The sequence below is a fragment of the Schistocerca piceifrons genome, chromosome 6 (genome assembly GCF_021461385.2).
Source record: "Schistocerca piceifrons isolate TAMUIC-IGC-003096 chromosome 6, iqSchPice1.1, whole genome shotgun sequence".
NCBI classification, from domain to species: Eukaryota; Metazoa; Arthropoda; class Insecta; order Orthoptera; family Acrididae; genus Schistocerca; species Schistocerca piceifrons.
This window is the reverse complement of record NC_060143.1, coordinates 589,324,300-589,337,784: the sequence shown is the minus strand read 5'-3', so window position 1 is coordinate 589,337,784 and position 13,485 is coordinate 589,324,300. Positions and strand designations below refer to the sequence as shown.

Sequence of the window (13,485 nt, the reverse complement as noted above, 5' to 3'; positions counted from 1 at the left end):
GTATAAATTATGAAGAGACTGGCAATAACAAACAAAAGTTTATTTATTGTTTTCAAAATTTGTTTTTGTTCTCAATGAGAAACAGTCAGAAAAGAAAGCTGAAATGAAATGGGGTGTTAACGACGCATGTTTTCAAACTATTAAAACACAACTGCCTTTCTCTGGCTAATAGGATAAAGGTATTGCTTGTTAGGAGTTGGAAAAAAATGGCAGGTTTAGTAATCCGCCTACATTTCAGAGTGCAAGCAGTAATATATATAGAAGAAGAGAGTTTGAATTTGTATCATTATAATTTCTCTCAAATTTCATGCAGAATTTAATACAGTTTCTTTCCTATAAATTATGGGGTTACTGGAACCCAAAATGTTGTTTTCAAGTTGCTTTGTACACTTGTCTCAGGACCATTTTTGAATAATATGAATTGCCATTACCATCCATTATAAAGAAATATATGTCACTACACCTATGAATACAAAACTTTCTGGTATACAATCCATTCGTCTTTCTCTGTAGATTCCATCAAAGTCAATTCAGTCAGTTGTTGGAAAACAACTGACTCATTCGGTTGTAGATTTACGTATCGGGTGGATTAGTCATTTATTCTGTTAAGTGAAACTGTCTGTGGGAACAACTGAGTAAAAACAGTCAGGTCAGTTTATTTTACTTTTGAATATTGACTGAATTACTCCATATTTCTTTTGAAGTGAAATCAGTCTGTATTTGTTATGTTGGTGAAACCAGGTATTCGTTCTTTCAGCTGAAACCACTTTCCAGTATTTTAGTTGGCTGGATATCCACTCGTTCTTCTTAGTGAAACCAGCGTTTTCATCATTTGTTATTAATATGTTTAGCATTTTATCCATCCTCAGCAACTGTGGTTTTATGTGATGAAGTAATAAGCAACCAGTTGCACAAAAGAAATTTAATTTTTTTAACAGTTTTGGGCACTTCAGAAAGTTACATGTATCGCGTTATTTGCAGGTGTCAGCATTATGAGGCACACAGCAAAATGTTGTTGTGGAGACACTGTGAACCATGTGATCACAGCACCACCAGTAAAGAAATTAAATTTCTTTTGTGCAAGTGGTTGTTTATTTTGATTAATATATTGCTGTGGATTAAGTCTGTCCAAGTGTAACATGTTAACTAACTAAGCTGATGTATCATTGGGGGTACAAAATTGAGCATAAAAGTTCCCTTAGGGGTACATAAAGAAAAAATGAACATTGATAAATTTTAGCGACTGATTGCATTCTGTTTTACTGGAAGGGCGTGATGATGTCCATTAATGTGAAACGAACATATAACACTTATTCAGCGATTTATTTGTGTAGAAAGTAAATGTATCGTGCAGAAAATTAAGTTGGCAGCTACATATGTCCAAACCGTACCCATGCACACAAACCTGTTTAAATTTTACAATCTTGTAGCTATAGTATTTCACAGGCATTGAACAATCATAATGTGGAAATGGAGCGATTTATCTCATGTCGACAAAGACACGGTCATTGGTTTTTGAGTCAAGGGTGGGAACATTTTTGAAATGGCTAATTTTGTAAACTGTTTGTATGCCACTGTGGTTAAAATATACCACGCATGGCAAAATGGCACTAACCAAAACTGATGCCGAGGCAAATTCAAAACCAGTGCCGAGGTAACTGGTGTACCACGGGCCATAGATGTCGGGCGAACGAAAATTGTGGAGATGTGTACGGTCGAATATACGTGCAACTGTTGAGCAACTGACTGCCCAGATAACCTAGGGGCTACCGACAGTGTCTCCTCGACAACTCGTCACGAACTTTGTTGTGTACGGTACTCCGCGGCAGGTGTCTGCTTCATGCACGCATACTGACTGTTTTCCATCTGCGATGAACACTGGAATTTGCCCGCCATTCCCCCGATTGGATGTTCATTCAGTGACAAAAGCTGACCTTTTCAGATTAATTACATTTTATGCTGTCTTAGTCAGATGCCTGTCGGTTTGTAGGCTCTGAAACGTCTGAAGGCAAACACCCTACAACAATTGCCAGAAGGATCCAGGCCAGAGGCCATTCCCTGGGTGATTTTGTCATTCTGGTAGGCACGAGGGATTAACATAAGTATTGATCTATTCTCGGGGACCATGTCCACCCCTACATGCAGTGTGTTTCTCCTCGGCACAGTGGCATCCACCAGCAGGATTATGCAACGTTTCACACAGCTTGCTGTGTACGTGTGTGGTTCGAAGAGGACTGGGAGGGGTTTACTGTACTCCCCTGGCCACCAAACTCCCCGGATTTAATCCCAACCGGGAATGTGCGGGACCACCTCATTCAGGCTGTTCGCGACACGGATGTTTGCCGAGAGACCCAGCGCAGCTGGCCACGGCACTGGAGCCGGCACGGCCCCGCACACACGCCGGTGCCTTCCCGAACCTCGTCGGCTCTCTCACTGCGCATCTTGCGACAGTCCACACTGCGAGAGGTGGTTATTTAGGCTATTGGCACGTAGCCAGTCTAATATGACTGGACAGTGTAGTTCAGTTCTTTGTACGTGTTCGTGATTGGGCATTTACTTCATAGCGAACTTTGTGTCTTGATCAAAATGCCGAAATACATAATGTTCGTGGAAATGGGAGAACTAGTATGACTGGGTAAAAAGGAATACTCGAGATAAATTCAATGTGATACACCATATCTGCAAAGGGGATTCGTATTTTGAAACTATATTAATTAAAGAAATTCTAAGGAAATTAATGCACAATGGGAAATATTTCTTGCAAACTGACATGCTTAAAAAAAAAGTGATTAAGTCACTAAACAATAAAAGAAATATATCTTAAATGCTTTCTGTTTAAGTCATCTTAACATTTACCAAAAGAATTATTGGTGACGAGTTTGAGCCATTGGGAAAAGAGAGACCGAGCTTCGAGAAACTTAAATTAAAAAGAAATTGTTTGTTTCTTCAAACATAAATTTATAATGTAGCAGCAGTTATTGACTTTTTCAAACCAACCAAAAATCCATATTTAACCCTTTCTCTGCTAGATAAGTGCTGTTTGTATTCTGTGTTTTTGTTATGGCTATACTGGTTGCCAAATGCTGGTACCTGTAGTGAGAGATGGCATTCCAGCTTATATGAAATTCTTAGCATCAAATTTTTCAAAAAGTATTGGGTAAAAAATTAATTTCTGCACATCTTTCAGTGTGATATCTTCACTCAATAAAGAACTAAATTAATTTTTGTTATTCATCATACAAACTACACTGTAAGTAAATTAAGTAAAATTTTGATTGAAATTTTAAAGATTTTTCAAAGGTAAAAATGCATTGCATAAATTTTGCTTATGGTTGATCTCAGCTTGCACTGCAGTGAATGAAATGTGGGTAAGATTTGAAATTTGGTTTAAAATTGAGAGCAGAACTATATCTCATTTTGTTCACGAGTTACTGTGTTTTATACCCAATGGACAGTAGGGCACGATGTGCCCAGTTCTGGCCATGCGGACTTGCCAGATGCTTTGAAATAGATATCATCTGTTCTTAAGAAAACTGTTAGGTGAAAAAATGTTATATTTGCATATCTTCACTTCATAAGGGACTGACTTTCTTTTCGTTATATGCCATGGTTAGTGTGCTGAATCAATTTAAGTAAAATATTGCATGAAATTTTCAAGATCTTGCAGAGGTAAAAACACATAGTGTGAGGTTGATTTTAGCTTGCAGTGAATGAAATATACATAAGATATCGAAATTTTGTTTAAAATTGAGAGTAGAACAATATCCCATTTCATTCTCGAGTTATTTGGTTTTATATTCAAAGGAAGGTTGTGTGTGATGTGGCCATTTACATCCTTGTGCATCGCGAATCATGCGGTCATAAAAATTGTCATATCTTGTAAACAAGTCAAGATATTGAAACTTTTTTATTCACCGGGATATGGAAAAAAACATGTCCACAGGAGTGAGAGTTTGGTGGCTCAGGACACATTGAGATATCCATAGCCCTGTAGGAAACTAAGAGCAGAGTGTGTATACACCTCCACAACACATGGAGAACTGCGTAGCAGGACATGTAAACAGCCCCATAGCAGTGAAAATGTTAATGCCAGAATTATGAAAAAATCACATTCAAGCAAAGAAATACATGAAGTTTCAAAATACATCATTTTTAGAAATATACTTGCTATTTACCTCTCCTTGAAATTAGATGCATTTCAAAAAAATGTTGGCAACCCTAGTCTTGGTTTATTTATAACCAAAAAGAATGAAAAAGTATGTAAATGGAACCACTCAAACCTGGAGACCGATTGAAAACATTCATATAACTGACATAACTGTCAATATTATGAAAATGATAGATTGCTACTCTTCATATGCTGGAGATGTTGAGTTGCAGGCAGGCACAATGAAAAGACTGCTAAACAAGTAAGCTTTCAGCTGAAAGGCCTTCTTCTGAAATAGCAGAAAAAACCCACATGATGTGGTGTGTGTGTGTGTGTGTGTGTGTGTGTGTGTGTGTTTTGTCTTTTTCAGAAGATGTGGTGAGTAGCAATCTATGCTTTTCGTAATATTTTCATGATTCGCTCCTGGTTTTTCCATTGTTTGACATAACTGTCAGAGACTGCTTGAACAGAAAGAAAGTTAAAACCAGCCTGTTGTCCTATTACTGCAGATGACCTTCTGTTGCTGCTGACCCTTCCCTCCTCGTGGATGGAATTTGTGTACCATGATGATGATGAGGAGGAGGAGGAGGAGGAGGAGGTGGTCCCATACTCCAAGGAGTGTAGGGGACGATGCGGGAAACCCGCACCGCCATACTAGGCAAGGTCTTAGCGGAGGTGGTTTGCTATTGCCTTCTTCTGACCGTAATGGGGATGGATGATGATGATGATGATGATGATGATGATGATGATGATGATGACGCACCACGACCCAGTCATCTCGAGGCAGGAAAAATCCCCTGACCCCGTCAGGAATCGAACCCGGGACCCCGTGCGTGGGAAGCGAGAATGCTACCGCAAGACCACGAGCTAATAGCATAATTGCGTGCAAAAGTGTGCGAATCTGGGGATCCGTCTAGTCGGATGTGGAAAACTGCCTAAAAATCACATTCAGGATGGCTGGCACACCAGCGCTCATCATTAACCTGCTGGGCAGATCTGATTGAGTGCAGGCATGATTCCCCAAATCCCAGAAGTGGTGTGCTAATGTGTGCAACTATCTGGGGGATGATTTCCAAGCTTTTATGGATAATCTTCACATTCCTCAAGTTCTCTCATTTTTTAAAGTTCTCTTCTTAGTTTCTGTGATAATTATTCATTTCTTTGCATTACAAGTGACAAGATTATCTTTCCAGCAACTGGAAAAGCTCAAGCTGTAGTTATCATTGACAACCACTTGACTTCCTTTTGTGAATAATCTTGAATGTCGAGTACTGGCATCTCCGTTTGATATTCTGATGGTGAGGCTGTGCTCCCTTGACTTGTCCAATTTTCTTAGAGGTTCTAATTACTTATTTTTAAGGCACTGTTGTCTCTCCTTCCCTTTGCTACATGTCAGAAACACACTCTTTTGAAGTTGGAGGGGGGGGGGGGTGAGGTGCAGGAAGCAGATAACTCCCTGCCTGTAGGGTGAACGGATGGAATGACAAAAGGAGCCAGCCGCTGTGGGGTGTCAGGGAGGCCACGCAGTGAGAGTACTATTCTCTGACAATGAGTCTTGTGTAGAACCTATAATGAACCAGCAATTGCTTCATCATTTATTTGGCCACAAAAACGTTGGACGCAGCAGCCAGGCATTGTGTACTAGTGACTTTATCAGATTGAGAAGTAGGAAAAAATGGACACACTGAAATCAGTGGATAGCCCGAAACTCATTGTGGCATAGAAATGAGATTTACGCTTCTTAGCTCCTTTTAATTGTGTGCGGATGCTATCGACCAGTACGGTCTCGGTCTCTATTGTAAACTCTGACACGTTCTGTCAACTACCAGCAATTCATAATGTAGTTTTGTGTGTACTTCATTAGCATTTTCTCTCTCCTAGTTTGAAAAATAGGACTTAAAAACAAGCTCGTAGGATGCATTAGTCATTAAGCAGACAGCAGGCCATGAAAAGAAAGAGTGCCATGAAAAGAAAGAGTTCTGGCCATTGAACTGTAAGACGCCTATTTATTGACTCACTGTGGATTGGAAGTTAAACAGAGGCATCAAGCACTGCCTGTACAGAGAATTAGATCAGAACTGACAAATTTTCAGTTTCTCACTCTTAAATAACACTCATAAAATGTTAAAAGTTGATTTTATTAAACTGAACAAATAATTGAGCAATGAAAAATGGCAGCAAGTATTTATGTTTTTAAATCTGTGAAATTACTCGATGTAAGTTACGGATATAATCATTAAACTGCAATCTTAACACCCCTCCTCACCGTAATGATTTTACATTTAATATTAAGAGAAATTGAGATAAACCTAACAAGCTTCTCAAAGCAGTGAGTCTAGGGGCTGGTAAGCCTTTAGTATGCCTGCAATCGGGTCCTCCAAACGTTCACACTCAGCAGTGATGTTTTTGCAGTGGTGAAGTTGATGCACAAACATATATCTTAATGTTCGTGTGCTTCAACCAGTGATATTCTCATTTCTTCAGTAACCATATACAGAACTGCTTACGATGTGGTAGCTGGAGTGGAATTTGAATATTGTCCAGCAAGTATTTCAGCTAGAGTAACTCAGCAGCAGTTGTTGGCAGAGCTACACATTCTCCCTCTGTACAAGACAAAGCAACACTAATCTGTTTCTTTGTTGCCCAACAGACTGTGTCGTCAAAAATTGTAACAGATCTTCCTTTTTGTTCCAGTTTGCACGGCATAGGCCAAAAGAATTCCTTGATTCCCTTTTCAATAATGTAATTTCCTATCAGTGGTTCCCTTAATATCGCTCTAAACTCTTTTCCAGCATCTTCAGAGTTCTTCTAATGGATTGTTTTGATATCTGCCCAAGAAGCTGACCACAGCACACAAATCTGTTCTTGGTGCTGTCATTGCATGCATCAAACATCCAATTGACACTTTGCATAGCTTATTGATCCTTTTTCTCTCCTTTATGTCCAGTGCAACATCTGTAGTTGTCTTGACCATCTTGTATGTTGAATCAATCTTACAAACTCTTCAAATACAACGTTTCGCTCAGATATGTATCTCCTTTGTTCCTTAGAATCTCAATTCCCAGTTACTTTATTTTAAACTTGTACTTTAACTCAAATTTCACTCTGTCCATTTCCTCTCTGTTATTTCCTGTCATCAGAATAGATTACAATGTAAATGAGAAGTTCCTTTAAAATCTTACAGTAAAGACATTTATCTGCTTCTGACTGAGTGAATCTTAAGAAGTAAGGAATGTGTGAATAGAATGATTCCATGCAAGTGGTGCTTGATTTAAGCTGTTTAAAGATTCCTGTAACTTGAAAACCAAACCAGTTGTGTCTTTCAGTTCTTGAGGAATAGCCACTCCTTCAAGAATAACCGTGTATATTTCCTCCTTGAGCAATCCTTGAAGAAAAGCATCAGTGAGAACCAGTCCTTGCTGGATTGCAGTAACTAGCATTACTCTAACAGTTGCAGGTTGAGCCACTGGTGCATATGTTTCCTCACAGTCAAATCTCTTTTTCTGTGAACACCTGGTACCCAAAAGTCTAGCCTTATGTCTTACGATATTTCCATCCTTGTCCTCCTTCAATTTGAATACCCACTTACTACCAATGGCCTTCCTTCCAGGGGTAATTTAACAATGGTCCAAGTCTTGTTTTCCTTTATAGAGTCAGTTTCATCCAGTATAGCATTAAACCAGTATTTCTTACCTTCACAAGCTGCAGTTTCCTTGTAGCTTTTCAATTCATCATTGATAGACGATTCAGCTTTCAGTGCACGAACAGCATAGTCGTCCAGGTATTTCGGAGGGTTCCTCTTTTCTGGTAGAACACCCAACAGTTTCCTTTTCAGTTTCCTCTCTGTCATCGGTCAGTTCTGGTATGCCAATTCTTTTATGACTCCATCATTTGACTTAACATTTTCTTCGGTAAAGTCTCTTTCGTTATCACCTTTGTGTTCCTTCTCTGATTATCCCTGTACACGTTCTGGAATCCAGTCCTCAATCAGTGCACTATCAAAGTCAAATCTTCCTTCATAGAAAACAATATTCTTTCCTGTAGCTATTTTTCCTTCCTCTGACATCAAAGTCTGCAGTCAATAGGACAGTAGCCAGTGAAGTAGTACTTCAAGAACTTGCTTGCTAAACTTCCCTGGTTCCTATGGTACCAGTAGATAAGTAGTGCATCCAAATACTCTCAGCTTCCTCAAGTTAGCTGTCCCATTGTACCACAAAGCTGCAGGAACCGTTCCTTCCAGAGTCACAGTAGGATTTCTATTAAGTATGTTCACGGCAGTACAAACAGTTTCTGACCAAAACGTCTTATTTAATTTACATTGAAGTAGCATACGATGAGCTTTCTCAATAAGAATTCTGTTAATTTCCTCCAAGACACCATTTTCTGAGGACTATATCTGATTTGAAACTCAAACTGCATTCTTTGTTCTTCAAAAGTTGCTTCAACTCATTCGATACGTGTTCACAATCATTGTGTGATTTTCAAATTGAATAGCCACGGCACGAAACATCTTCAGGTAGCGAATACCACCAACTTCAATTCCAGTGCTTAGGCCACTGCGAAATGTATAAAGTCTTCGACAAGGATATACTTCTTTTTGTCAAATGATTACAGTGACGTTGGTCCACACAGGTCACTGTGGGTCAACTCGAGAGGACTGGGAGGACATTTCCTACTGTGACAGTATGACAGCTGTAATTGTTCTTCTTTGACACAATCTTAGCATCGACCGGTGGGGATTGTTGGTGAGTCCAGTTCCATACTGTCAACGTGTGACTGGAGGCGTTTAGTGCTATCGTAACTCAAACGGCCGAATCTTCTGTGCCACAGTTTCACATGAGATCCAGATGAAGCAGCTGACAAGGCTTTACATTGCAAAAAATTTAAAAATATAACTGAGATTCGTTCCTATTTGCAGTGGCAATAGTTTCTTTTCCTTTTTTGTTTAAACCATAAGCTTTTTCAAAAATGCACTAAAACCATTTAATTAAGTTTTCCGTTGCTCCAGTCCAAGAACCAATTTATGTTGTTCATTGCTTGGTTCTCACTTGATGATGCAAAACAAAAACCATCTTCCTCCTTGATGTTTGCTGGTTCCCGAGTTCTTGTTTGGTAACTTCACACTTCAGTAAGCCCTTTTGTGACCAGGCTTTTCACAACATTGACCAGTGAAGTTGTATGGCATCTGATTGCCCCCCCCCCCCCCACCACACACACACACACACACACACACACACACACACACACACACACACACTCTCTTTCTTTTTGCTATGGAAAGCTGAAGGAGGCCTCATCATTTTTCACGAAACTCAGTGTAAAGTCTTTCATTGAGAGTGTTTCCATTGCAATAATCACTTCATTGTATTCTGCAGGGATCGTTAAAAGTAGGTTGCACACAATGTTGATATCTTTGGTAGTAGCTTTAGTCAAACATAAATCTTGAATCCATTTATCAAACTTTAGAAAATGATTAACTGGCATATCATTTGTTGCATTAAATTTCATAATTAACAGTTGTTTTCTCAACAAAGGTTAACTAGCAATTGCACAGAGATGTCCATAAATCAAGAGGTTACCTTATCTTTTGCATATACCAAGAGACCATCTCCAATGAGTTGAATGAGGTGAGATTTACATTTCCAATCTCGTTTAGCCAGTTCAGACCCATCTCTCCGGCCACCTTTTACCTCCAGTAATCATTTGATACCAGGCTGAGTAGACATGGGGCTGTCCCAGAGGGACTAGAACGAGGAAAAACCCCCGCCCATATTCAGGATTGATCTAGGAACCTCTAGTGCTCTACCCACCTGACCACCGTGGCCACACTAGCCTAAAATATTCTTACGAAATCTTAACTATTTTGCGACCAGCAAAAATAAATAATTCAAAATTAAAAGAGTTGTAACATAATTCCTAAGGATATAAGATAACTTTACACATTCTGTTGGTCTGTGTGCTATACGACAGCTGTTCAAAGGTCTTTGACTGGACAGCTGAATCATTGGTTGGCATCCCGTAGCGAGGTATTATAATCTTTGTTGGGGAATGACTGTTGGCTGCTAGCCAGTGAATAGGATTCAGTAAGAGGGTTAAGTGCTGTCAATAATTAGCAGTGTTATACAGTGGGATGTATAATGGAGATTCAAGTGTGTTTGACAATGCAGTTTTGCTGCTTGCACGTTTTTAACTCTGTATATTAGCACAATACTTTTAAGGTATGGAATGCCACATGGACAAAATAGAAAACTATCTATTATATATATTACTTTGCGAAATGATGATTCAGTAGATTGCTACTCACCATATAGAGGAGGCATTGAGTCCCCAAACAGGCACAGAGAAAAAGAATGACAGAAATATATCAAGCCTCCATCAGAAGTAGGAAACTCTCACACATTCACATGACAACTAACACCTCTCTCTCTCTCTCTCTCTCTCTCTCTCTCTCTCTCTCTGTGTGTGTGTGTGTGTGTGTGTGTGTGTGTGTGTGTGTTTGTTTTCCTCTATTCTGGAAGAAGGCCTTTTGGCCGAAAGTTTAAATATATAGCAGTCTTTTTGTTGTGCCTGTCTGCAACTCAGTGTCTCCTCTATATGGTGAGTAGCAAACTTTCCATATTGGTTCTGTTGCATACTGGACTTTCCATTGCTTAAAATAATGACTTGTGTGTTCCTTGTTTGTAGCACTTGATAATGGAAGTATGTCTTCCCAAAATGTGTTTTAAAGTAAATAAATTGCTCATTCACACAACAGGTGCATCATAATCACCTTACTGATACGAAAATTTTGATTTCACTTTCTGTTTGTTGTGCTGTTTCATTCAAGAGAAAGATATTTGTTTTAAGTTCCTCTCATAGATTTATATTTTGTGGAACAAATTATCACTCAATTTTTTTCTTATTAATTGTGCAGTGAGTAATATTTTGTGAATATTTTTTCAGATAATCTGGCATACATTACAATCACTGGCACAGAGAATACTCTTGAAGCAAAAAAATGTCTAGGCAATTCAGTGTACTGGGTAATGAACCATGATAGAAGAGTGGCACCCGTAATACAAAAGCACATTCAGAATGATAAACTGGACAAGGAACTGAAAGTCCATATCGCTCAAATTTTGGACCTGTATAATTGAGCATGATTCTTATAGAATGTTTTGGAACTATAAATAAAAGTACAGAAACAAACTTTTTTCTGCTATTTAATTATTAATTCTGTTTAATTGTAAATGTTTAAAAATAAATGAAGCAACATAAAATACAGTCGAAACCTGTTTATCGACGTCGAAGGTCATTATAGCTAATAGTCCAAAAAAAAAAAAAAAGCTCTTCTTCTTCTTCTTTTCTTTCTCTCTCTCTCTCTCTCTCTCTCTCTCTCTCTCTCTCTCTCTCTCTTTTAATAAAAATTTCATATCTATAAATTTTAGGCTACTGAAGAGTGAAAACTTCAAAAAGTATCAGATATACAATACGCCTACAGTATTTGCAGTATGCTATTCATGGAAAGGGGCTGAAGAGAATTTTTCTTATACTTATGCAGCACTTACAGCTATAACATGCCAGAAAATTGTAAAACTCTTTAATAAGAGAAGAAAGCAGCAGCAACAATGTAAATTGTTCAAACATGTCGAACATTGTCTTTGATAGTGAATGAGGTAACATGTTGAGCGTGTTTAAAACTTACTATAAGTGCTGCATAGTACGATAGTCATTCCAATTACTGCATTACTAAAATTAATCAGCAGCACCAAAATGAAAAGACAGTATTCTTTATAATGAAAATATCCATATAACCACATAATATCAATAACAAATACACTGTTATTCCACTCTATATGTTGAAAAAATAACACATTTTGGAATTTAATTTTCTAGTATTCTACCATCACAGTAAAGACAGTTTTGTTTTGATTTCAACCAGTTGCTTTAAATTTGAAATGCAATAGAGTAATGCATACTTAAGTACACTGTTCTGCTATCTTTTGTTTGCTTTTTACATTTAAGATGTGCATAAGCAGTTTCCAGATATGTTGCATTTGTTTTAACACCTCATTATTGTCATTTGTATATAACACTTCTTTGAAAATAAGAAATAATGGCGAGCTCAGAAACATTGTATCCAAGATAAACTGTTGAAGTTTGGATTTCCAACAGACATGCACATTTATTAGCTTTCGCTTGAAAAATCGAACCATGAAGCAGCACATTGCTTGATTTTTTTCTGCTTAAACCATGTAAGTAGAGATTTTTTTAAAAAGCGGTGTTCAAAAAGACTGTGTTCTCTCCCTGTCTTCCCAAATTGTAGAAATTGTGATGCTGAAGTGTGTTTCCCCATTTTCTAATTGCATTATGTGTGACTTTTCTTCAATGTTAAATACTTTCCTCTTCTTTTGCAGCATTTTTAAAGCAATGCTTGCATTGGCTGTTAAACAAACAAATTGATTTGAAACAAACAAACTACAAAAAACAGGAGTTTGAACATGGCGTTACATCATTGTTCATAATCTCCAAGTAGTTAACAAACAAAAATGAATATTGAATGTTATACTCGACACATTTCTCCGAAAATTTAAGGAAAAATATGTTGTTTTACACAATAAGTCAACGTAAGCAATGTTGTACTAAGCAATTTTTTTTAATATAGCATTTACATATAATTTAGAGGGAGCTTACATGCAATTTAGGGGGAACCATTGGATTTTGACTGTTATAGTCAATACATCACTAAAAGCGATGTTGCTGTAAATGGTATTGACTGTATATTATTTTAATGTAATTAAATTGGATGATGACACATTGGTGAGGCCACACAGCAGCAAGATCTTCGGCATCTGTACTAAAATATAGTGAGATGAGCATGGATAAAGGTCACAAAAATATTAAAATGGGAACTGCAAGTAAAACCATCAAGAATGCTCCCAAAACTTTCGTGTGCTGAATGGTGTTTCCTTTCCCCACTGCTGTAGGTTGTACAGCTGGTCATCCACAAGCTGGACCATTTTCTTTGCTAGGTACACATGCTGCAGAAATTGTAGGGTACAGAGAGTCAGGGTCTCTTTGAGCTCTTTGGAAAATACAATATAATGATTAGGAAGATGTATCCTGAAGACACTGTTGGGGTAGATTACTGAACACCTAAGGGAGTCCCCTTGATGGCAGCCATCAGTGTACACAATTTAAAACTGTAATGCCCGTCAAAAATATTAAAAAACAGAAATTGAAACATAAAATCTGGAGCACAGTATTTCTTAAAATTTGTCAACTCCAAAATAATTCTGGGCTTCTGTAGGATCCAAGATGGAGACTTCCTCTAACATTGGTGTTAAACCTGAAAACTA

At 38.0% G+C, this 13,485-nt stretch overlaps 1 protein-coding gene across 1 annotated transcript in view; it reads left to right on the top strand.

Moving 5' to 3' along the window:
* LOC124802941 (testis-expressed protein 10 homolog) overlaps window positions 1-11,335 on the top strand; it is a 150,986-nt gene extending 139,651 nt beyond the window's left edge. The window contains exon 10 of the mRNA XM_047264028.1: window positions 11,090-11,335. Within this exon, the coding sequence (XP_047119984.1) occupies window positions 11,090-11,283 (194 nt within the window). The 3' untranslated portion in view covers window positions 11,284-11,335. The remainder of the gene's footprint in view (window positions 1-11,089) is intronic.
* The last annotated feature ends 2,150 nt before the right edge of the window (window positions 11,336-13,485 follow it).